Source organism: Buteo buteo, chromosome 12 (assembly GCF_964188355.1).
Source record: "Buteo buteo chromosome 12, bButBut1.hap1.1, whole genome shotgun sequence".
Lineage (NCBI taxonomy): Eukaryota > Metazoa > Chordata > Aves > Accipitriformes > Accipitridae > Buteo > Buteo buteo.
Window position 1 is genome coordinate 5,692,700 of NC_134182.1, and position 26,525 is coordinate 5,719,224.

Genomic DNA, 26,525 nt, shown 5'->3' on the forward strand with positions numbered 1-26,525 from the left:
AATAATTCAGCTTCGTCCTGTCATTGCTTCCCATATAACCTCTGCTATTTCTGCAGTATTTTTAACTGAGGCACAAGTGAGAAGTTATATGATCAAAGAGATGGGGTAAGTTGTAGATCTGGAAATACAATTGAGTCAGTCTACAAAAGCTTGCTGTAAGCAATTTTCTTTTAAAAATACAGTGCTAAATAGAAACTAGTTTCTTGCTCTGAGTGCAAGAATTGGTAAAAATTTCCTTTGAAATGTTTTTATGGGAAAAACCCCCATAAAATGCGCAAACAGAAAAGCCTGGTGATTTGTTGGACTTGAAATGTTCTGCTAGAATGTGTCATTTCCACTGAAACTTTGCCTGGCTGATGTTTTGTCACTTGGCCACCTTCTTGGTGGTTGCAGACACCTCTGTGTTGTTTGCCTTGTAAGCTGGGAAGAATTGTCCAGCTGCCTGCTCTCCTGTCTAGCTGATTTTGTTTAGTAACCTTAAAATCTAGTGAACAGGTAAAAGTCTGGGTCAGTTGTTTGATGGCTTGTTTAATGGACACCTGGGAAGTTGGCAATCTTTGCTCCCCTCTTGCCCATCTCCTTGAAGTCCAGTTCACTGAGATGAAAGGTTTTAAATTTTGTTGTGAAAATTGCATCTTCTGACTTGGAAATTATGTTTCAGAATGCAAAATTGAATATGGGAGCCGGAATTTCCAGCTCACCTCTTTCATTTGCTGTGCTTAGAGGAAATGCAGAACTAAATTAAGTCAGTCTGCAGTTAACTGCTGGCTTTCTTTGCAGAACTGTTAGAGAAAGGGCATCATTCACTGTCTGTATGAGTTTCTGCATGATTTTAATGGAAGATAACGTTTACCTTTTCCACTGGTAATTGACTGAAAGAAGAATTAAACCCCATGCCTAGTATTCCCCATTCAGTTCTTGAAGACTAATGAATGGTTTTATTGCCTGTGCTGATTGAACGGAAACATACTGACCAGTAATAATACAGTGTTGTTTTATTGACACTAAAGAGCATTTCTTTATTTTTTCAGTAGTGTAATAAAACCTGATGTGCTGACTGCATAGTACTAAGTGCTTAAAAATTTCTCTAGTTACCAGACGGCTGGCACTGTTTGTCAGGGAGTATTGCTTAATTCCATACTCTAGGTTAAATCTTGTTTTACGTTGAACCTGGAAGACGAATTAACCTGTTTGTACAAGAACTTTGAATTAGCCAGGAACTGTTAAGGAAACGTGAAGCGTGTGGTGAGTCTTGACTACTGTGAAACTTCTAGACCTTTAATTTTAGAACTTTTTAGTTTCTTACCAGATAAACTTATTTTGCATGCTTTGCCTACTTATAAGCCATAGAAGTAGTTGTGAAGAAAAACCAGTTTTGTTGTAGAGAACAGGCTGTTTAAAACCTTTTGAAATCATCACCATAACAAGCTGTAGTTTGTCTGTCATTCCAGCTGTACCTTGAATAAAAGCATGCAGATGATAAGCAAAACAAGCTGAAATCTGATCACAGGAAGGTGTCGCTGCTTTATGTTACTATGCAAACACTTTGCATAGAATATTGAAATAATTTCAAGCAAATATTCTAATAAAGATGAAGTTTATAAAAATGCAACTGTTTGGAAAGTAATTTGTCCCATTGTAGCCAAGAATTTTTAAAATTAACTGAAATCTAAAACAAAAATTGTATTTTAAGAATTACTGTTTCCCGTTACCTGGAGACAGAGCATGTTTTCCTTCTGCTATGGCAACGAGAACATGTGAAGTACAGTACCTCAATAACTTGGAGTTCTGCCACAAAATAGATGAAGAACTACAAGCCCAGTATGATGGTGCTGTCTTTCTCACTGTTTGCAGCTTTCAGCCTGAATCTTAAAATAATTTTGACTGTCTTCCCACACAGCAAATGGAAAGTGGCTTTAAGATGCATAAAGGCCATAATACATGCTAAATCCAGTGCTGACAATGGTTGCTGCTTTAGGAAGAGAGAGTTGTCAGCTGCAGTAAAGGAATACTTCTGTACTTTGAAAATGTTTGGGTTCTGTTATTCAGACTTCCTGTTGAATCCTTTAATTCATTTCTTGGGTGTCTCTGACATGAGTCAGCTCAAATTTTCTTTGTTTTAGATCATTTTACAGGTCCTCATTAAGTACTCCTTTCCCTTTGAGATTAGATAGTTGGTTTTTAATCACGTTTTGAAGCTGCAGGCCTATATTTTGCATTGGTTTGTAGCTGTTGCTTCACTTGTTGAATGCATGTGTTAGATTTGGGGTGGCCGACGTATCTGTAAAGATACCTTTGTTTCTAAGCAAGGTGTTTAAGGGGCTGAGAGTTGCAAAAGGGTGATAATAGAGTCAATTCCCTGTTGTCTTTGGTAGTAGGTGTCTGGGAATTCCTCAGGCGACTGGCACAATGGCAAACTGGGTACAGCAGCCCTTGTAGCGCCAACACGAGTTGACACGAGCGTGCAGAGCCTGGCACGCCAACCCTGCAGTCAGTCCTCAGCGTTACGGCTTTTCTTTTCAGGAGGGTGTGTGGACGCTTGGCGCGTGCTGCTCTGCACCCGCCCAAACAAGCTGGTATTGCGAAGGTGTGTGTGTGGGGGGGGGTGAATGGGGTGTTTGTGGGAGAGGTACGGCTGCATCGGGGTGGGAGATGTGGGATGTGGGGCTGGAAGAGGGGTCGCTGTTGGAAGGGAAAGAGCTGAGGATACGGAGCTGAGCAAAGACGGGCAAAAGAGGGTTTGTTAGGCAAGTCACAGCACTGCGTGAACACGACTGTACTGCTTCAGAGACGGGCGATTCCCAAACTGTACTGAAGCTTGAGCAGGACACAAAGTTATGACTAATTATTTTGTCTGACCAGAGCTGGCTCTGTGCAATTAGCAAACTTGTGCCCTGTACTCCTAGCCGAGGAGGTGCTGGAGCTGGCTCCCTGTGGCACCGCTTGAGTTGGAGAGGGCACACAGCTTCAGCAGGGCAGCTGGGCTGGCCAGGGTGCCAAATCCAGGCTGGGGCTTCAGCCTCCTCTCTGCCCTCCGTGCTCTAAACACACGCAGAGCAACGCTTTTGCTGACTAGCCCAGGGCATGTGCTCTTGGCCCCCAACCCGCCCAGCAGCCTGTGTGACGAATACCCATCCTTGACTGTTGGCTAAAATGAGAGTATATGTAAATGTTTCTCAACTGACATGCATAGGCAGATGCATTTTAAATCATGTAACCTATTGTCTGGGCAGTAACTCTACCACATCAACCCACAAATGAAAACAAATGGGTTGAGTGTGTTAACAATTTCACCTTGTTACTAAAATGAGCTTGCTGAGCACTGTTCTCAGAAGGCCAGCTGGATGGTTACTCTCTGCTGTAAGTTCTTCATGTTATCACAGGCTTCTCATTTTGCAGTTTTGCTCAAATTCATTAAGAGGGAGTTGTTTTTCTATTCTCACACCTGTTTGCATGGTATCTGCTTTATTGTGGTGGGGGTAATTCAGAGACAAAGTCTGTCCATTATTCTAGATAAATGCATGTGTATATGTGTAAAGATATGTAATGTATTATATATAAGCAATAAGTAAAATATGGTATGTATCATACTTCAAAAATATGGCTGGAAGAGCTAAATGACATGGATTAAAAACATACATGGTATCTTTCGTGTCTAGAAATAAACACTGCAGTGTTTAATCTAGTGGAATGCAGTGTAACATACATGTACATACTGTAATGGGGTGCAGGTTGAAGAAGAGAAACTTCAGAACTTCCTCAGCTCTTTTCCACAGCTCAGATACCTTCATTAAAAAAAAAAAGAATTTTACAAGATGATATTTCACATAAAATACAGAAAAAAAATTTTCATTATTATTTTTATTAAATATTTTGGCTCTGTGCTATAATTAAGAGAGAGGGAGCAGTGTAAACTGTGAAAAGCTCAGCCTGTACATAAGTGACCTACACTGCTTTCCTAAGAGTTTAGGAGGATGACAGAACGATGTCTTGTCTCATTAACTCTGTGGTTACCTGTGTGTAGAAGTCAAATATTTGGAACTGGAACGTGTGCCTCTGTGTTGTCCCGCAGCTGCTTGGAGCCAGGGTGTCTGTCTGGAGGATGTCATTGCGTCTGACTCAACGACTGGTGGCTCTGAGCAGCCTCGCAGAGGACCGGAGTGGCTGGCTGAAGCTAAACAAACTTGTGTTCTGTGTCTGCCAGTGGGTTTTACCTGTTTGAAAGCTGCCCATAGATCTTTCTTGTTGTTTCCCTGTGTGTATTCCTAAAAAATGTTTTATTAGGTCAAGCACATTGAATTTTAATCCACTCTGCTGCCTTTTGTAGTAGGTCTCAAATCTTGATATGTCAGAAGAAGGCCTTTTCTTCTAGTCCTGCTGCAATTAATGATTTTTTTTTTTCCCTTTCTATTGTTTCTGTCCTTCTCTGTTTTTTTTTTTCTTTTGTCCTCTGCTACCTTTATTTTGGACTTTCCCCACGCAGGTTTGCAGTAACAAATAGAAGGTGGCAGTTGAAGCATTGTTTCTTCAGTGCAGTGCTCTTCAAGGATCCATTGATATGTCAAAATTGATCCTACTTAGTGTGTACATATGTGGACAGCTGGTTATTTAGTTCCTGATTTTGGCAGGAAAGAGAGGACTTTATACTCGAGGATGTAAATAATGTGTATTTGTTTGAATTCAAATGTTATTGTGTTAAAATCTTCCTGATATGCTGTCCTGGTTTCAGCTGGGATAGAGTGAGTACGCGGCTGCATGGTGCTTAGTTGCTGGCTGGGGTTAAACCACGACATAATAGCTATCAGCAAACAGTTGTATTTAGTGTTACTTTTTTTTTTTTGCTATGGTGCAGAAGTTGGGCTAAATACAGCTTCCTATATCCTTCTTTCATTAACAAATTTGCATGGCCTCTTCTCTTGGCCTTCCTCCAAATATGTACAGTTTACGAAATTGTTTAAACAGAAAAGTATCCAAAATAGAGCTATGTCCTTGTTATTTGTCAACATGGAGGAGCAGAAGCAAATTCATGTGCTAGCAATGCTAGCACTGCCATTTCTTGACTTTGGAATACTTTGCTGTGCAAACATTATTGCTATGGACATTGCACAAAACATGCTTGAGATAAATCATGTATGTTACAGTACACAAGGCTTAATGGATTATTTTTCCATTGCTCATTTTAAAATTAAAAACACCAGCTTCCTGTTTTTCTTGTCCTGAAGTACTGTCTATCTGAGCTCTTGTAATTTCTAAAATAGCCTGTCAAAAAAGGAATTCAGTAAAGTGACTGAAAAGTGACTTCTGCTTAACCTTTGATTTTATAAACAATTGTTTGAGTCCTAAATAGATGCAAACAGTCTATTTTTAGGCCCTAATTTAGAGAATTGATATTTCCACATTTGCTTTGTCATAGCTGGTAGTAGTCGCTAAATTGTGAAAGCTTGTAGCTATTACAAATGCTTGGAGGATTGCTGCCATAATGCATTAAGAAGCACCATGCACTGTACATTTCAATTTATAATAAGGGAGTCTAGCTGATAGCACAGACACTGAAATATTTCAAGTCTAGACTACTGTCTTAAAAACCAAAGGCTATTGGCTTTTTGGTGGAATAGGTTGGAAAATAACTGAAAAGGACAGTTGAAGTACAGCAAACTTCAAAGTCACAAATTCACTAAGCCAGGGTGAGTCGGGAGGTTTTAGCTGTTGCTTCCCTGCCCTGTTGTGATGAAAAGGGAACTGGTGCTCGACATGGCTGTCTGGTCCCGCAAGGTTTGAGTGGTTTCTGAAGGAGGTCACATGTAGACCCTTGTTAGGTGGGGAAGATGAGATTCTGCAACACTGTGTTTAGCAAGAAGAAACAAAATGGAGAAATCGAAAAGCGAAGTTCCCTGTCTTCAGAGAATGCTAACATTAGTACTTTGCCAGTGACAAAGATGATGGCTGAAAAGTTTACTATAACAGGTGTTCTCTTATATAGCTCGTTTGTACCTTTGGATAATAAAAATAGCTTGCAGAAGATTTTAGTGTGAAACTACATATGGTAGTGGAGGAAATTATGATGTTGCTGATACTTTTATGGCTTCTTTAATATCCCAATGTTCCATACAAAACATTGTGTTTATAAAGTCATTCTCTTACTGCTGCTTGTGAGGTAGAATATTTTGGTTGCATTTACTTTCATCATGTGCTGTTAGCCATGGAAAAAAAAGAGGGGGGGGGTGTGATTATTACCTCAGATTGGACTTACGGACTTGAAGAGTTATGTAATTACTTCCAGTTTCTCTCTCTAACATAATGCCAACTTTCTTTTTCAGAGCCATGGTGTCATGGAAAGGGATATACTTTGTACTTGCACTATTCTTGGGAAGTTTTTTTGGAAGTATATTCATGCTCGGTCCTTTTCTACCTTTGATGTTTATCTCACCGGCCTGGTATCGCTGGATCACCGATTGTGTTGTGGCCACTTGGCTCACACTCCCAGTGGTAAGTTGCAGTTTGAGCCAAGTTCTGGGCAACTGTTTGTAATACCATGATTTAGTTTGCTGACTAATGCTTTTTATTTTATTTTGTTTTTTTTAAAGTTTTTTATGCTTTTGTCAAAACAGGCCTTAACACACTTAGTATCTGTGGAGACTTAGGTTTTAGCTCAGTGTTGTTGATCGTGTGCTTGTCTATAGTCCCCTTCTTCTTCCACAGTTTATTTTATATGTAAGCTAATGCCATGTCTTAGTTGTACTCTCGAAAAGGCCTTTTTGTGACATCTCCATCTAGTGTTAGTTAGATGCTGATCAGAGAAGAGTAGGTGAAGCACTATAAGCAGGCAGATTTTTTTAAATTACAAACTTCCTAAATGAGTTGTCTTACAAACTCTTCCTTTCGACTGTGTTCCAACTATCTAATTAGGAAAATTATTCACTGTCTGGTACATTGTTGCTGACCTTCACTGTTCTCTTACTTAATCCTCTTAGAATTTAGTCCTTGTAGTTGAATTAGAGATAAATTATTTCAGGTGAAAGAGAACTTCCCCTAGAAATGAAGTCTTCCTCACTTATAATGCATCACCTTTAGAGCTATAGGAGTCTGGAAATCAATAACAAAGCTCTTCCCTGAATTGTTCCAGAGCAAAGATGGTATGAATGGGTTCTGCTCCTCATCCATTCTCTAAAAACCAAGGGACTTTGTTCCTCTCGGCCTTTAAAGATTTGTTTAACTTTTTCTGAAGTAAAACACTATATTGGTGTGCAGAAGGAGTATCTTGTGGCATAAAGGAAGATTTATCTTTATTACATATCAAATAGTTTCTGCTTTCTCTGTTTATCTTGTGTGTTTTAAAGGGGTGTGAACTGTTTCATGTTCTAAAACTTTTGTCCTTTTCATCATTACTAAATGTGATGAAATTAGGAGGGGAAAAAATAATTACCAGTAAAGGGAATAGAGGTATTGTTATTTTTTGTCATGATGAAATTTAGCTGAGTACTGCTAGTGTCACAAAATCGACCCTTTCTCTGTTTGTCTCCCAGTTTTTCTAAAATTGCAAACTTCCAAAAATCAAATACTGTTTTTTTATTTGATTAGTTGCCTGGGCTTTATAATTCTGAATTATTACACCTAGTTTGTGACAACTTTTGCAGTCTAGAAGTATGATTTCAGCCCACACTGGACCTAAACCAAAATAATTTGAATGTTTTTGTGAAAAGGATTCTGTCTTGTAAGAATCTTGGAGACTTAGGTTCAGGAAAAGGGTCTCAAAAACATTTTGCACCCAAACTTTTGAGGCTGAGACCTTGTCAGCATTAGTTTTCTGTCCTTATGCTTACTGCATTCTTAGTCAGGAGAAGCAGGTACTTTGGTTTGTGTCTCCAAACAATAACCTAATGTTGGACCAATTGGGCTCCCAACGGGGAAGCTCTGCCCCTGACCTCTGTAATGTAAGAAACTTCCACCTTCCTCACTCCTCTGCCACATATTATTTCCTTTCTAGCAGAGTCAGCAGGATGGGGCGGTGAGGTTGGTCTTAACTGTTTCAGCTTAGTTTGGCTTATACTAGCATTAAGGTACGTAGAACAGAACATCTGTTCATTATTATGTTTAACTAGATGTTAAATATGTAATAAGATTCTTATTAAACTATCAAAAAGAGGCTGCTTCTCTCTTTTCTGAAAAGAAGATAACTGTTTACCATTTTGAGCTATACCACCTGCTCTGCTTTTGAAGTGTCCATAGTTACTCTTGATAGCAACACCTCTGCCAGAATTATAGTGAGCTGAGTTTATTAATAGTATTAATATTTGGCACATACAGTGCTTTTCATTCTGAGATCTCAAGCCATTTGTGGTTGTGAGAATGTCATTCCAGTTTTACAGGTGACTTAAACTGAGGAATTTGTGTTCTTTGAGGTTCTGTGGCACAGAGGTGCCAGAAATATGAACAGAACAGAAAGTTGTTTTACTTCCTAGAGCTCTGTTTAAATCCTCAGACTTTGCTCTTTTTCTGTATTTTTCTGGAGGAGGAATGGGGAAGAGAAGGTAAGGAGGTAATTTGAAGTGCTTCTTTTATGTTAAGGCCCAATGTTAAGTTTATTCCTATAGAAGTCCAGTTATGTTTCGGTGGTTTCTTTTTCTGTGCTAACTGGGTTGGACAGTGTCCTGCCAGTGGCCCTGACCTTAGGGCCTCAAGTCATTCCTTGAGGTAGTATCTGTTGTCTGCCTCCTGTTCCCTGGGATTTTGTACCTTTCCACTGTGTTTCCTCTAGCTATTAAAAGGTTGCAAGGCGCTAGCATTCAGCCATCTGTATGTTTGAATTATTTACCTGGTCCTGGTCTTTTGCTGTAACCAAGCAGCACTCTTCCATACACTTCCCTGCATGATTTGGGAATGGACGTGGGTCAGAAACCATTTCCAGTAGGCAATTTGCATGTGGCGTGAACATGGCTAGAGCATGCTGTTGGGCTCTGATATTGTATACAACTAGTCTAGTTATACGGTTATGGTCCAGCTGTCCAGGTTATGAAACCAGGCCCTCTTAAACTTGGCCTGTAGCTCTTGTCTGCTTTTTCCTTCTGATAAACCACTGACCTGTGATTTATATCTTGACCCGTCAGAGCCACATGTAGCAGGTAGAGCAAGAATCATGTTTTATATGTGAACTTCTAGCATCACTGGCTGTTTAGGCAAAATCGAGAAAGCTGCTTGCCCAGCTCCTTGTTTGTGTCCTTCCACGTTTGAGGCTTATTCCATGCTTTGGGATGGCATTTCGTAGATGATCTGTGTACCGGTGCTTGGTGGTTGATGCTTTCTGCTAATTGCGGGGTGGAGGCTCAAGCTTCAAGATAGCACTGTAGAGCTGGACAGACTTAGGTCGACTTCCCTGTACTGTGTTCCGGCTTGTTTGGGATTTCTCTCTCTCAGCTGCTCTTTCTGCCATCAGGTTCTAGCCATTCTTGCAGGTGGAAGTTAAGCGCAAACATGTTGACCATTTGGACCCAAGCAGAAAGCAAGGCAGCTTCTGATGCCTTCCCAGCCCTGACAATACTGAGCAATAGATTATTTGTGCAGCCAGTCTCTCCTTAGATTACCTACCAAGTTAGAATCCATACTGATTCCCTTTTATTCCTACGTGATAGTATTCTGGGAAAACTAGGGAAAAGCAAGTTTAATGTTGGACATTGATTGTAAAAGAGTGCTTTTTAAGAAGTGCTATTTAATTGTTGTTTCCTCTTCCATTAAACAGCTGAGTGTTACTGTGGAAAAGCTGGCTGCTTTATTAGAAAACAGTCAGAAGTCTGCTTACCAGTGATAATGTGAGTGAATAAGTAAAATGATGTAATTTTTATTGCTAATGGGCTGGTGCTTTTCTTTTGGGAGTAAAGCCATAATATTGAGATATTATTTCTAGGCCTTGCTGGAAATGGTGTTTGGTGCCAAGGTGATTGTCACTGGTGACGGGTTTGTTCCTGGAGAAAGGAGTGTCATTATCATGAACCATCGCACACGAATGGACTGGATGTTCCTGTGGAACTGCCTGCTGCGATACAGCTACCTCAGACTTGAAAAAATCTGTCTCAAATCCAGTCTCAAAAGCATTCCGGGATTTGGTAGGTGACTAAACCCTTTAATTCAAAAGGAAAACGTGTTTAAATTTTGCCTGGCACTGTTCATACCCTGTTAAATGCCCTAGGTTTAAATTCTGTTTCAGTATTTTTTTAAAAAAAAACTTGTGTAAAATAATAGGCATACTGAGCAATTAAACCATAAATCTCCCAGAGGACACCTGGTCTACATGCTTAAGCATTTCTTTTTAAAGATACTACATGTGCTGCTGTTGCTTATAGGTGAAAATATTTCTGCTTTATATACTGAAGGCTTTCTTCAAAATTGTGAAAAAAGTCTTTTCAAAGTCTCTTTCAACACTTTGGGTTTGGTGCTATTTCACTGCACATCACAAACGCTCTCGTAAAGCTTCTTCATTATCCAATTTATACCATTGAGAAGATTACAAAAAAAAAAAAAAGCCCTGTAGGCAATTGCAAAGTTGATACTTCCTTTTAATAGCTGTAGTTTTAAACTGAACTTGGTTACACAAAAGCTGTACAGGTTATAAAATAATCAGTATTTATAGTGATGTAGTCTGGAAACAGATCTGAGTTGCACATACTCAGAGAAATCATTTCAGATAGGCCAAAAATTGTGGCACAAATGGTTTCTGAATAAATAGGCAGACTTATCTGAAATAAAAGCATCTCTGTGTTTTATTTATCTCTTAGATTTATTTGCTGTTTTATACCAAACTAGTTAGGGCAGGATATGCGTCAACTTTATGATGTCGAAAGAGTAACCTTATTTATGGTTCCCTTTTGTCAGGCCATTTATCTGAACAGATAATTTTGGCTGGATTCCATACAGAGGAACTCTCATATTGTTGCACTGTTATTGCATTCACTTGCTGGGCCTTTAGTCCTCTTAAGTAAGAACTTCAACTAGGTAACATACTTTTTCCATAACAGTCAAACATGAAGGTCAATTTTACTTGACAAAAGACATCTCTTTTAACATTACAGGAAATGAGAAAATATGTATTTAGATAAATGTTTTATCTTCATAATACAGCAGAGATGTTTTGAAATCTTGGAATCAGCTGCAAATGCAACTTTTTAAAACAATGATGGAAGATAATCAGGAGTATAGTCTGGAAGATTCATAGGTTTATCTCTTCAAAAGTAGCTTTTTGTGGGTTTTGTGGGTTTTGTTTGGTTTTGTTTGTAACAAAACATTTGTATGTATGCTTGTTAATGCATACATAAATGGGAAGGTAGCTCCAGGAGCTTGGATGCTATGTTATGCTTGGCAAAATTTGGTTACTGAAAGGGTGTCAGGAGTTGTTTAGATGTTGATTTCCACCCCCACCTTCCAGTTCTGAGTTCAGTGCATAAACTGAGCACATCTAATAGATTTAATGAGTAGGCTCAGGTAAGTGGAGCCGTAGCAGGTCAGTGTTAGCAGACCATGATGCTGTCTTTGTTCATAGTCTGACAGAGTAGCTTAAGCCACTAATGAAATTCTGGGCTCATACCCCACTTTGTGGGCTGTGATGGTAGAGGTGGCACAGGCAGTCATTTATTCCTGTTGTTTGTGTTGCAGGACAACAATTTCTGGCAGTAGATTGGTTGCCTGGGTCTACAGTGTTATAAACCACTATTTATATGTCAGATGCCTAAGCACCCTCCACAATATATGGGCTTTGAGTACTTCGATTGCAACATTGTGAATTTTAGCTTATTTTTTAGTAGACTGCTAATGTTATTAGTCACAGGAGAGGAATCCAGCTAAACTATGCCCTTTACTCAAGCCATAATTTGATAGTCTAAAATCATAGAAGCTGAAAATTTATTCTACCGTAGTATATCTGAAAAGAGGCCTTAGAAATAGTGTCTCTATGTTCAGTCAGCCTGTGTTTTGGGTGGCAGATTCATGCAAAAATAAAGTATTCTGTATAGCCACGTAATTAGGGGAGAGTTGGAAAATGAGACTCTTGGATGAAATTAAGATTGACGGATAAGGTTTAATTGGGTATCTGTATGAAGTTTGGTGTTGCAGTGATATAGCAGAAAATGATGTCCAAAGTGGACAACCCTGAATCTCATCAGTAAGAGTAGAATTTCTCCTACTTGTCTCTAATGGCCCTGCTGTGTTATGTGATAGCCTTTTAATAGGTGTTTGTCAGCTTTTGGTTTTGGTAAATTGTGTCTGGTGGTTTCACTTAAAAGTTTTGTTTATTTTATGGGCTTGTAAAGGCAAGAAGATAACTTGGAAATCAACTAGACAGTTTCAGTTCACTGCAGCTATAGTTGACACTTTAGATGTTGATTATTTAAGGTATAATATTTGTGGAAATTAAAACAGCTACTTTCATCATGTCCTTCAGTTTCATCTTTTCATATATTTATATGAATTTAGTTGTGTATATATATTTAGAAGTATAAGTTTATGGAAGTATTGATATATTGGCTAAATGGAACTTCTTTACCTAATGGTAATTTTGCTTTGAGTTTGAGAAATATTTGAATGAATATACTGTATTGCTTTCGGTATTTTTTTTTTTACAAGCATTTCATTTAAAGTTATGTGTAAGATAAGGTTTATAATGCAGCCCTTTAATTTCCATGTTGCTGAAAACCTTGCGAGTATTAAGCATTGTACCTTTGTTATACGTATTATCCCAGTTGGGGTGTAAAAATAGGTCTACAAGAGATTATACTGATCCAAGTGGTATATATGGTAGGTGAAGGGCAAAGCTTGGAATGCAAATAGATCCAGAGTCCTCGTCGCCCCCTTTGTAGGTTAAAAGTGTAAAGGTATCAGATTTAATGAGTCTGTATTTACAAATAGGCAGTCATTTTCTAGTTAATTATAATTAAAATCAGAGGAGTCAGTGTTTCAAGGAGAAGCATTGAGTCATTTACCTAGTTCTTAAGTTATTAATTCTTTGCATTCCAGTGTATGAAAAACTTTAAAATTATTAAAGGTGAGCCTTAAAAAAAGAAGCCCAAAGAAAAACAGATGGTCCTTTCTTCCTGGAACCGTAGCTTTGGCTTGATAAATTGTGTGCAGTAAAGTTTTCAAAAAGAGGTATTACATTTCAGTAATCTCAATTTCAGAAACATTCTTGCAGCGTTTCAGTACAAGTTGCCAACTTTGGCATCTCAAGGGAGCACTACTCTGCTCTTAGCTGTTGCTGCAGTTTCTCATCTGACATCATCAGAAACTATTGACACATTCTGCAGTGTTGGTTTTCAAGGAGAATTTCTAATGGCATTGACAGTTTCCTGCTTAATCTGACAAGACAGGACTTCTCTACAGTACTTGTAATAGATATGTACAATTTATATTCTCACCTATTCTCCAATTAATAAGGAATAGCATCGGAAGTGATACAGACTATGATAAAGTTTTGTTCAGCATACACTGCGGAATACATACTGTTTGAGTAGGTACCAACGAACATACACAGTAGTGTCAGATGACCAGATAATCACTAGAAGTTAGTTACATCCTTTTAAGTTTTTATCTCAATAGTTTCATTTGTAAAAGCCTTGTGATATGAACCAGTAAGATTTCACTGGAAGTAGAGCTGTGTTTTAATGAAGGACAATTCACACGTGTTCATTGTTTTAAATAGGATTTTAATTATTGCTTGGCTTGCAGTAATATTTGGATTTTAATGGTTAAAAGTGCCTCAACATCTACATTAAAAAAAAAATAATTAAAATTTGGGTTTAATAAATTCATGGAAGAAATGAGAGAGGGTAACCAAAGGGGTTAGTGTCAGTGCATGGCTGCTATATGAGTTGATATTCACCCTGGGTTCGCTTAATGCTGATGGAAAAGATTAATAACACCGTAATTCAGTGTACAAGTGCAGGCACCACTGATGGACATATCTTGAAGACTTACCATTTTTAAGAAGGCTCACTGAGGATGGTAAAGCAGGGAATTACAGCTGGAGTGTATTGGGGCAGGAACAGGTTAGGAAAGGACAAGGTGATAAAGGAAAAAGGAGAATAAGCAAAGCAGGCAAACCTGGAGTAGTTAGGAGCAGAGATAACCAGGTAACTGTCCAGATTTTCATCTCTGTATTCAAGTTACTCTGTGGCTAACATTGCCCTTGAAGAGACTGCAAGATGCAGGAGTTTTTTAGTTGTTGTTTTTCACTTGTCTGGTCATTCATGTGTTGTAGCTCTCAAAGGCTTAAGTTCGGTTTGGCCCTTGTTAAGTGCCAGGAGAAAATAAAAAAAAGGACTTGTGCTCTATTTCAGCACTGGGCTTAGCCCCACCAATGTTTTACTGCGCGTCAGTTGATCCATTATAGCTGTCTGTGTGTGCGAGCTTCGCCTGAAGCAAATTCAAAGTAATTTGAGTCATCTTAGTTTTCAATGAAGCAGGGCAAAACAACTCAAATTATCCTGCCTTTGCCACGGGCTAAGAGCATGCACACCGACAGCTATGATGGATCAGCTACCATGAAGTAAAATATTGGTATCGCTAAGCCTAAAAAATTTTAGCACTTAACTCAATTGGAGTATAGTTAAAGCAGCACGCTGCGGGGAATCTGTACGCGTTTGTATTGGCATGGAAGTGTTTGTGCTGCCACAGCTACTTCCGTAGGTAGGGATATAAATACTTTGGCATAAAGTGTCTTTGTTCAGGTTATAGCTGGATTTGCATTCAGATTCTTATCGATAGAGCATATTGGCTTAAAAAATTAAAAGTGTAACCTACTGAACTTTCTAGTATAGCTCATGTCTCAAGTGACTTTGTTATGTTAAAATAGGTTGAAATGAGAGTTTTGAGGAGCTGTGACATTTTGTCTTCTAGCAATTCAATTATGAGCTGCCAGACTTAATTACCTTAGAGTTGTTATCCTACGTGATTTTTAAAGTAGAAGTTGAAAAGTATGCTCTCTAATGGAAAGCACAATTGTTATTCTACTAGTTGTTCACAGTGAAGACTCCCTTGAAGAAGTTTTAAGTGTTGAGGGAAGGTTTATTACTTTGAAGCAAAAATGCAGCTTAATTTGGCTGTAACTCTACATGCATTTTTTGTAGGGAAGAAAAGACTGAGGTTGCTGTTTCCCAGCTTGGCTCTTCCACGAAGGGAATAATAGGAATATTTTCAGAACTATACCACAGAAATTCTCCCAACTCTGTCGGGGTGGGGGGGGTGGGGGGTGGGCGCGAATTACAAAAATACTAGCCTGTCTTCCATTAAAACTTTCCTTATCCTTACTATATAATAAGGACTCCATTTTCTCTCCACCCCCTTTGCCTCTCCAAAACGCACATCAAAAGAGTGAGATCAAATGCTAATCTGTCTCGTTCTCCCCATTTTACAAATGACAAGTGATGAAGGGAGTGGTTATTTTGTCCAAGCTCACAGAACAAATAACAGCAGAATTAGGATGGCATGTTTTCCCAACTTAGATTCCTTTGCCATTATCAGTGGGTTATGCAGCATCTGTGTGGATCAGCTCATCAGGCTGAGTTATTTTCACAGTCCCCCCATAAGGAGATGGGGCATCTGAAGAGGATGCAGGCCTACAAAGAGGTATTGAATTGTAAAATCTCTCACTCTTTCTGACTTGTAGTTAAGATGGCACATCCATGGGAGAGAGTCGGACTCTTTGGTAGGGCCTGTTTGTTCTTCTCCACTTTCTAACAGCCAGAGATTGTTTCTTTTTTGTCTTTGATTCTGGAATGATGCGGGGCTTTTCTCCAGATATGTATTGGGCAAGGCTCATATTTTTTGATACTCAAGTTTTCATGTGCTGTTTCACTGTATTGCTGTATTTTTAAAATGCATTAGAAAAAGCGATCTTCCAGCCGTCCTAGAGGTTTAAGCCTTTGCTTTAGTTTTGAGCGATGTTACGTTATTCTGATTTTACACAGTACATCAAATCAAATTTGAAGTGTTATTTTAAGATGGATATTGTAACTGAATAGGTTTAATGTTCCTTAATGGCATTTATAGCATTTTAATGCAAAGATTTTGTGTAAGTAGCACTAATACAATGGTAGAGTTAATCTGATTGCCCATATTCTATAAAAATGGCATAATTTAGGAAGTAGAATGAATATTTGAGTATGAAGTGTCCAAATAGCATATTTCTGATCCATGATTAAGGGATTGAACATTTAAAGAATACTTTCCAAGAGCATGGTATACCTTTGGGTGCTTTATATACATATATATCCTGCTACTACTGTAATGATTTTTCCTACATACTTTCACATTTTTTTGTGTGTCTATTGGCTGAGAGATACCAATTCTTCAATGGAATATCCTTTCTAGAAGGTTTCGTAGTTAAATTTTCACAGCTAAGACATAGGCTGCTGTATCTGACTAGCTTTTTGACAACATTGTTATTGCCCTGACAAGGGAATCTCATACTGTAAACATTGCTTGAAGAAGCTTCTAATTGTATTATAAATAAACAGTAAGTTAAAGCAGAGATTTCTACTGGAACATACTGTATTCTTCTGTAAGAGAATGAAGCAGGGCGAAGGAAATACAGAAAGTGTTAAAATTTGAATGTGACTTAAATACAAAATGTAGAATATTTTGGTTCTGAAACAAATGCATGAGAACTATGGGAAATCAAACGTAAAACTGATCAGAGCAAAGCCAGAATATTTTTCTTTGTTTCAGTTACCTTAAAATTCTGTGTTTCTAACATTGCTGTTTGTTCGCTCAAGTTTTTTTTTAGTAAGAAAAAAGGTTTAGGCTTCGTATACATTGGAAGAGATGATATTCTGTCCAAGTAAAAAGTAGACTATGTGGTATATATATGTATGAAATATGTAGTCTGAACAACACAAACGTGACCATAAAAATAATTTAAAAACAGATGTAGATTAAAGTAATGTTCAGAGTCTGATAGGGCAAGGCAATAGCAAAAGCATACTGGTGTTTAAATAGACACCTTACAAATAGATCAATAGATCAAATAGAATCAAATGAATAAATAGACTGAATCAGATGTTTCACTATAAAATTAGGAGTGCTACTGTGAATCTAGATTTGTGAATTTTATCTCTTAGCTAGTTTTGTAATTTGCTCAAATAATTCACTAAATCAGATGGTAGTTGTTCAATTCATTATATTCCTATTAACTACATTATTGGAAATGAGCATGGTTAAAAAAACCCAAACTTGCCAGGAGCAGAGATTGTGCTTTACAGGATTATTTCAAGAAACATTTCTTTCATTATTTTCCTAGTTTGTGCGCTCAAACCATTACATTAAATTTAAAAAATCTTTTCACTTTCTTTGGGTTATTAGACATAAAACTATCTAGAAAAAAGCCAGTAAATTGGTGGATTCTAATTGAATATGTTGAAACCTGTTTAGCTGATGAAAACTTAACAGTGTATATACATAGTAACTTTAAGCCCTGGCTTCCTGTGGTATTTTCTATGTTCTAACCTCTTTTCAATACCTACAGATCTTTGAAATAAGGAACATTCAGAATTACGTGGTTGTTGCCTTGTGGGTATTTTATGCATCAAAACACTTGGAATAACAAACTGTTAATGGACCCAATTATTTGTATACAGTGGGATCATGTGCTTCCGAGTGATTTCCCTTATTAAGCCTAGATGTCTGGTTCCCTTTTGCCTCAAAAGCCGTGATCAGGACCAGATCCCTGTTGAATACAGGTGCACTGAATAATGCTTTTATTTTTGACCAAGATAATGCTATGAAAAAACAGTGAATAATACAGTGGAAGAAAAGAGGGAGGATGAATGAATATAATAATGAAATCCCAGTTAGGCCTTCTACTTTTCTACTTGTTTCTATAGTTTTGAATCATTTATTAAATTTGGTTGGGGGGGTGTTTAGTATTATTAGCTGTTCTGTTAAATTGCTATAGGAAATACATAGATACCATTTTCTTGATGTGTGTATGTTTTGCTTTCAATATCAGTTGTAATATTCCTCTTAGAGACATGACATTTTTGAGGATATCTAATTTCTGAGATACTTATGGAAATGTACATACAGTTGTGATACAAAACCAAACAAAGACTTTTTTTTTCAACTTGCTTCTTTCTCTCTTTTCTTCATTGCCACCTCCATCCCTACTATCTACTTACTCCCAAATTACCTTTGCAATGAAAACACGCTTAAGAAATTTCAGCTTCAAGTGTTATTTTATTTTAAAGGATTTTGGGGAGCGGAAAATAGAACTGCAGGGTCTCTTAAAATTTAAAAAGCTTTATGCTTACAGCTAGCGTTTTTAATACAATGCTGCAAATTCTCACCCTGCATAAGCTATAATTTGCTTTATCCCCAAGGCAGTAAGGAAACTCTTATGTACAGCACATTTCTCTAGTTCAATAGCAGGCTTTCCTTTTTTTGTAAGTGTAATTTTTTTTCTGTGTTAGAATTATGTCCTGATAAATACATATCATTAGCGTGTATGTGTTACTTGATATTTGAATTTGCCTTTTTTATTTTTTCAGCTCTGAAAAGTTGATTAAGGGTCAGTGTGGCTAGCTACTCTACCTAGTAGGTTTTTGTGCTGCTGTTTTGTAATTTTGAACAAGAGCTGTACAGTGTGATGCTTTTTGAGTACTTTTCCAAGTGATGATAACATTTCGAGTATTTTAGCAAAGAAATGGAGTTGCATTGTTATGATTTCTTTAGCTTCACTCTTTCTCTGCTGTGTTTCTGTAATCGATGATTTCTCAAGAATCTTCAAATCAACAGGCAACCATTTTTCCCCAGTCAAGTAACTGCTGCCTTTGCTAGGAAAATTCCTGTTGCCTAGGAGCTTTTAGACAACTAAAAACGCTGTGCAAAAAGAGCAAAATGTAATTACTTTTGTTGAACAATATGTTGACTTAAACTTAACAATAATTAACTGAATAGCGTGTTTCACTGCAGGCTGCACATGAGAAGGTACTTCCTTCTGCTGCTTATTCATAAATCTTGCTGATTAGCAAAACCTTTCATTTTGCCCATTGCTTTACTGAATTCCTCCTGTTTCTCTGTGCATTCCCATTTGGATCCCACGTCATGCCTTGGACTTGTTCGTGTTGTTCTTCCAGCAGCACAATGCAAACGCACAGTGGAATGGAAATCAAAGCGAGAGTTGCTTTTGCTTTGTTCAAAGGCATGTGTTTGCAAGCCTGTTTTGGGTTTCCTCTTCTGCTTGAATCTGGTGGGATGGTGAGACATGTAAACAGCAGGCATTCTCTCCCATCAGTGCATGGACCAAAGTTTTGGTTGAAGGCAGTAGTTCATGTTTTTGTTGCCTTTCACCAGAGGCCTTAAAGCTTGAGCAAATGTGGAAGGTTCTTCTGCTTTCATAGATGGTAAAATAGTTTGGTGCACTCTGCTCTGCTGGGGTAAGTGGGGAGGAAAACCTGGGTCCTTTATTATTAGTTAGATAATCTGTTCTTATTTGAGCTGTCAGGACTGTTTTATCTAATTAGATATACACTTAAGATAGAAAAATTCTTCCAGAACACTGGATGTTATCTATTGGAAGGGTTAGAAAAATCAAACCTGTTGTTTATTTTAAAAACTGGATGCCTCCCAACTCCCTTCCCTCTCTTTTTCCCTCCTCCCTGACACCCTACTGTCATTACATTACTGTTTAATTTTTCATAGCCCATATATAACACCACCACTTAGGACAGGAATGGGAAACTACTGCACTATATCCTCTGCTTTAAGGCAGTTTAGTCAGATAAAATGCAAGTCACCCAAGCAGCAGCTTTCTTAGTAGCTAAAGGTATTTGTAATTTGATGTTCACAGTGCTGTTAAAGAATGATTGCTAGAAGGAGTTTGTATGCAAGTTTCCATATAATTTAAAGCCTTGTGCTACATGAAGAAAGGTAGGGGAGAGCGTGGGATCTGACAGTGAGGTTTTTTCCATGCTCCCTCTGTTATGGACTAAAATCACTCTAAGGAGCTGCTGACCTGGGAAAGTATCAGTAGGCTTCCCAAGTGAGCATTTATTTTGCTGCTCATGTCCCTTCTGTCATGGTTTAACCCCATCTGGCAATTAAGCACCACGCAGCTGCTTGCTCACTCCCCCCCCCTCCTGCTGCAGTGGGATGGGGAGAGAATTGGGGAAAAAAGAGTAAAAGTTGCGGGTTGAGATCAAGACACTGTAATAGGACAGAGAAGGAAGGTAAAATACTACTACTAATAATAATGAGAATATACAAGACAAGTGATGCACAATACAATTGCTCACCACCCCCTGACCAGTGCCCAGCCAGTCCCTGAGCCATGGTGCCCCCCGGCCAACTCACCCCGGTTTATAGGCTGGGCATGATGTAATATGGTGTGGAATATTCCTTTGTCTTGTTTGGGTCAGCTGTCCTGGCTGTGTCCTCTCCCAGTTTCTTGTGCACTCCCAGCCACTGCTGGCTGGGCAGCATGAAAAGCTGAGAAGTCCTTGACTTAGTATAAACACTACTTAGCAACAACTAAACCATCAGTGTGTTATCAACATTATTTTCATCCTAAATCCAAAACAGAGCTCTATACCAGCTACTCAGAAGAAATTAACTTTATTCTAGCCAAAACCAGGACACCTTCTTTCTGCCTACTGCAGACTCTGCTGCAATGAGAACACAAGGACTGAATAATTTAGGCCTGATGTGTGATACCACACAATAAAATGGTTTAGCACAGTACAGGCTTTGCATAAACTAATGTAGGTGTAGTGTCTAGGGTGCATAAAACATACAAAAGGTCTGGGCTGAGAGGTAAGAATGATTGGAAAACACCAAAACTACAGCACAACTTTCCTAATCTCTATGTATTTTTCCACTCTGTCCCATGGAGCATCTATATTCTCAGAGCTGTAAATGGTACGGTACAAGGCATCTCTGTTTCTGCTTACAGGCCTTTTTTCCTTTGTTGTGTCCATTTTTATGAACTTGATTTCAGATGAGGTATCATAGAGTATCTCAAGTTGGAAGGGGCCCGTAAGGATCATCAGCCCCCACTCCCTGTTCTCTCAGGACTACCTAAAGCTAAACGATACGACTGAGAGTGTTGTCCAGATGCTCCTTGAACTCTGACGGGCTTGGTGCCATGACCACTGCCCTGGGGAGCCTGTTCCAGTGACTGACCACCCTCTCAGTGAAGAACCTTTTCCTGATGTCCAGCCTGAGCTTCCCCTGATGCAGCTTCATTCCATCTCCATGTATCTTCTAGAGGAACTGAATTCCATGGCACCATTTGGTATTTGGCAATGCTTGGTATGAAAGGGTGTCCTCTTTATATAACACAATGACAAATGTGACTATGAAGCCCTGATTAGTTCAATTTAATATACTGGTTTTGCACCATTGTAGTGAAATATATTGTAGCAGTAGGAGATGATTAAATGCCAGAAGAAAGCATAGTTAAATTATGTAAGTTCTTTTTCAGTTACTTTGAAGTTAACCTTTATTTTTTCCTGCAAATGATTTGTTTAAACATGGATAGTCTCTGTTAATAAAGCTGTACTGATGCTTCTTGGCACTGCAGATGTGGGAATAAGATATGTGCATAGATGCACATAAAATGTTGTGGTCAAAGTTTAGTTTTACTTACAGAAGGTTTTTAACAAGTACAGCGTACAAATTTGAAAAGATTTGCTGAGACTGCATTCTGGGCATTTCTTTTCTTAATTCATATAACCACTTCCAGTATGCAGTTATCTGGATATCATTAATTATCTGAATATCTGAGACTCATTAGGTCCAGATTGCAGAAGGCATGTTAGTTATGCATGCTCCATCTGCTTAGCTGATTTAAAAAGAAAAAGTACCTACCCCACGATACAGGTTACAAATCTTTAAGAATACAATTAACGTTCCTAACCAATACAGAAGAGATTATGCAGCTTGGTTAATGCATTATCCAGGCTGACTGACTTATGAAGTTGGTTTAAAAACTGGTGACTTATATTAAGTGATTTTCTAGCATATGCTCCTTCTAAGATATTGCCAGGAACAGAATAGAAAGGAATCCCTGTAAAGAGGAACTGAAATAAAGTGCAAGAATAACATGCTCTAAGTCACCAGGAAAGGAAAAACAGACTTTGAGGACTGTGGTGAGCAAAGAGGAGAGTGGGAAGCTGTGATGTTTTCTCTTTGATGTGGAATATCTATTTGCAGGTTTTCTGATGAGATACAAGCTAGCCAAGTACAGTGGTAAGGCAGTGTCATGCTCCTCGGAGCTGTGTTTAAGAAGGGAGCATGACAGACATGTGGTGGAACTGTAGCCCTGATTTTTCATCCTGCTGTGAACTAGTGGACAGAACTTCTAATATTATGTGATACCCTGTACGCTAAATTTTGCCAAAAAAGCCAAGAGCATTTATTGAAGATAATGGCCTGTGACCCCTGACCTGCAGGCTCAGAAACAGTTTCATTTATTTAACTGCATTACATTCTTGGTTTGATGTCAGACTGTAAATCTGCACAGTTGTCTTGTGTATTAACACAAACAAACGGATATACATCAAATTTTTCTATAATCAGATGTAAAGAACAACTTTGTATTTTCTTCTATTAGTAATGAAAATTATAAGGAGGTATATGTAATAAAGCCCTTGAAACAATAGATATTTTCTGCACAATGCACATGGTTAACATGCAATACAAAGGACAACTACCTCTATATAATGCAGATTTCTTTTATCCTGCAGTGCATTGCTGAGACGTTTGTCCGTAGGGGCAGCGCCTTCCCTTGAGCAAATCAGTGTTGCAGTGGTTAAGGATATTGTAGTGAGGGCCATGGTTTTAAATACTTCACCTCATAGACTCATAGAATCATTTACGTGGGAAAAGACCTTTAAGATCGAGTCCAACCATAAACCTAAACACTGCCAAGTCCATCACTAAACCATGTCCCGAAATGCCACATCTACACATCTTTTAAATACCCCCAGGAATGGTGACTCTACTACTTCCCTGGGCAGCCTGTTCCAATGCTTGATAACCCTTTCAGTGAAGAAATTTTTTGTAATGTCCAGTCTAAACCTCCCTTGGCACAATTTGAGGCTGTTTCCTCTTGTCCTATCACTTGTTACTTGGGAAAAGAGACTGAGACCTATGTCGCTATAACATCCTTTCATGACAGCATTGACCCTATTCTTGCTCTCTGGAAAGCTTTTCTAACTCTGGTAACTTGAATTTTGCAAAACAGTAGCCATTTATTTAGATTTATTTATTTAGATTATGCATTCTTTTGCTTCCTATCCAACACTCCTTTTACAAGGTAGCTAAGTGCTCTTAATCAGAGGTGAGGATAGGTGGGCAGCAAATAAAATGTTGCGTCTAACACAATTGATAGAGTATTTTAGAGTAACAGACACTGTGGAAGTATCAGAGTGAAATGTTACTAAAGGTGTATTTTTTAAACTTTAGGCTGGGCGATGCAGGTTGCTGCCTTTGTTTTCATTCAGAGAAAGTGGGAAGATGACAAGAGTCACTTTGAAAAAATGCTGGATTATTTCTGTGACATTCGTGAACCATTACAACTCCTCATCTTTCCAGAAGGAACTGATCTCACAGGTAGGCTGCGTTCGTCATCTCTTAGAATGTTCAACGTTGAAATTCTTTGTTGTTTATGGAAATAGTTAAAAAAAAAAAAAAAAAAGTCCAAGGCAGGAGCAAGCCTGGGTTCTCATGGACAGTAGAAATTATAGTAAATGATCATATGTACTGATTCATTTGAGAGGCACAAATGTAGTTCCACTGAGATGCTTTGCCAGTCTTCCTGAAATAACTTATATTTCAAAGCATCTGATGATTGAAATGGCTTTATATTGGTCAGCACTGTATGTATATTGCATTAGCAAAAGTAGGTTTCAAGACCTGGAATAAATCACTTGCATGTTCCCATTTCCCATATTACTGTGACAAACAGTGCAAAATCATTTAAGACCTATGGAAGAGTGATTGAAGAGGAGAACTAATGATTCTATTAGATTTCTTGCCTAATGTTTTAAGAGGAGAAAATGGAGACACTTGTTCCTTAGGCCATGTGTAAGCAGTCTGTATCTGCCTCTATAAGAAAAATACCTCCCTAAAACAAATGTTGACTTTATGATAAGAGTAAATTTAATGAGTTTGATCCTGTAGTATTAATTCTTAATAAAATATCTACTTTAATACAGGTATCTTACAGCATTAGAAGCAAGTTGCTAACAAGTATTGAAGACGACTCAATTGCCAATAAAAGAGAACATTATATGAATGTTCTGTGGAGGTTCATGCCTGCAGCATGATTTCATAAGCATCATCTTTGAATAGAAAATCAATTACAATTAAACGTCTATCTTTTAGCTTATTTAAAAGACTTTTACTATACTTTGTATTGCAGGTATTCTCAAATCATATTTTATTGCAATGCCAGATTAGTGAGTACTAGACACAGTATAAAAATAACTAACATATACTGCTATTTTTTCTTCTGTATTCCCGATATCCTTAAAAATGTGTACATATAGTATTCAGATGCTATCACACTGTAGGGAATTGTCATCACTTGATCAGCCTTCCTAAAAGAGGATAAATTCATCATACATTCTTGGGCTGCTTCATGTGATAGCTCTTGTTGAATAGTTATTTTCTATCTAAAATTAGGAAGAAGGATGGAAATTATCTCACTTTAAATTTAATTTTTTTTCTTCAAATTAATGAACAACTGTCCCCTCCTACATCTGAATTATGAGATGAAATCTTAATCTTATTCATGGAGTCAGGAGATTCCTCCTTGGGTCACTCATACTCTTTCTGAGGTGTTTCCATCTCAAGATGATTGAAAGAATTGGAGGGATTGTAATTTATTCCATAAATTATGTATACCTTCTAATCCCTCCCAATATTCCTTAGAGACAACAGATTTTAAAGAACTGAGGAAGTTTCATACTACAGTTTTAAAAAAAAGAATTAGGCGAGGACTGAGACAGCTGTAGTGTGTTAACACTTGTGCTGTGGAGTCCCAAAGGCAGTGGTGGGGATGCTCCCACCTGAATGTGAAGTTGCTTAAGGAAACACAGGGTTTTCTCTCCGCTGTTGTAACTGATATAAATGACTTAGACAAATTTAAGTATATGCTGTTTATACCATCCACTGAGAAATTCATGCAGACAAGATTCTTCACTTAATATTAACAAATTCTCTAATTGGATTTCTGAACACAAATTTTTTACTTTTTTATTTTTAAGGTATTTCTGTTGTTTCGGTTTTCCTTCCTTATACGTGTGTAACACGTACTCTTTAACTTTGCAGTGTCAAATGGATATCCGCGCTAACTGCGCCGTTCTTCTGAAGCCACCGCAGATGGGTGGTGATCCTTTCCCCCCCCGGTTTGTTGAGCAGCCCGGGGAGGAAGCAGTGCGGTGGGAAGGATGGAGTGATGGGCAGGGAAGATGACAGGGTGCTGCTTCCTTGGGCAGCTGTGCTGGCTTCTGACATGTTAAACTGTCCGGTGTTTAGCACTCTATCCTGCCATCCGTAATGAACGCCACCTTGATATTATATTTGTGCGTAGTAAGATGTATAGGGACAGGCAAAACTGTGGGGCTTTTTCAGTGAAAGTAAATAGCTCTTCCTATCTAACTGTCTTCACAGGAAACATTAGCTCATATATTTAAAAATATTATAGGAAACAGGGCAAAATCCCTTGACAGGCTAATCCTGACAAAGCAATAATTTTATGCCATGTGAGAATGATAGAACATAATAATGTATTTTGTGTAACATTTTGAAAAAATGATTTTCAGAAAATTGTTATGTTATTGACATATTAGGACCTATTGCAACCTCATGTTCCATCTTTTAGAATAAGAAATAAACTGCAGTTTTGTTCTGAATGGTCGCTCAATATCCTAGGGGACGTTTTGCAAAACTAGAGGCAATGGCTCTTGTTTTCTGACCAAATTCCAAAACTGCTAATTACTTCTGAAAACAAAATCCACAGCAAAAGTTGTAGTGAACGATCATAGGTACTGATTCATTTGAAATAAAATATGAAAAATAACCTTCTACATGTACTTCACTGAAAAGCAGAATTGCTGTGCGGCTCTGTGCTGCTATCATTTTTTTATGCTCTCAGTGGCTGCATGACAATGGTAGATGTACTCTTCTTTATAAGAAATTGTATCATGTTTTCAGGTATTTGAGAATGAAAGATTTCAAAGAAATTTAAAGTATGACTGTATTTATACATGGGCCACTGCCTGACTTCAAGTTGGGGAAGTACTTTGCGGTGGAAGATGCTACGTAAATAAATGTTAGAAATAGTAATGTCATGAACCCTGAAGAATGTATTTGCAGACTGGATGTATAGGGTCTGAGGTAATAATTATATACTTATTTCTGATAGGTTGGTCATCTTTTCACTCTGGAGTACTTCAAGGTTAAAGCTAAGTGCATCAAAGGTATTTTATTGTAATTGCTTAAAAAGAAGCCCTCAGCAGATAAACATATAGCCAGACTTTCTGAAG

At 38.1% G+C, this 26,525-nt stretch overlaps 1 protein-coding gene across 6 annotated transcripts in view; it reads left to right on the plus strand.

Annotated features, from left to right (window-relative positions):
* Positions 1-26,525, plus strand: part of LCLAT1 (lysocardiolipin acyltransferase 1) — a 120,308-nt gene that overhangs the window by 33,573 nt on the left and 60,210 nt on the right. For 4 of the 6 annotated variants that reach the window (XM_075042486.1, XM_075042487.1, XM_075042485.1 and 1 more), the window contains 3 exons: positions 6,318-6,486; positions 9,899-10,097; positions 23,440-23,586. In XM_075042486.1, the coding sequence (XP_074898587.1) occupies positions 6,322-6,486; positions 9,899-10,097; positions 23,440-23,586 (511 nt within the window). In that variant the 5' untranslated portion in view covers positions 6,318-6,321. Of the gene's footprint in view, positions 1-1,224; positions 1,246-6,317; positions 6,487-9,898; positions 10,098-23,439; positions 23,587-26,525 lie in introns of those variants that run through there. The other 2 variants (XM_075042488.1, XM_075042490.1) reach the window with 2 other exon arrangements.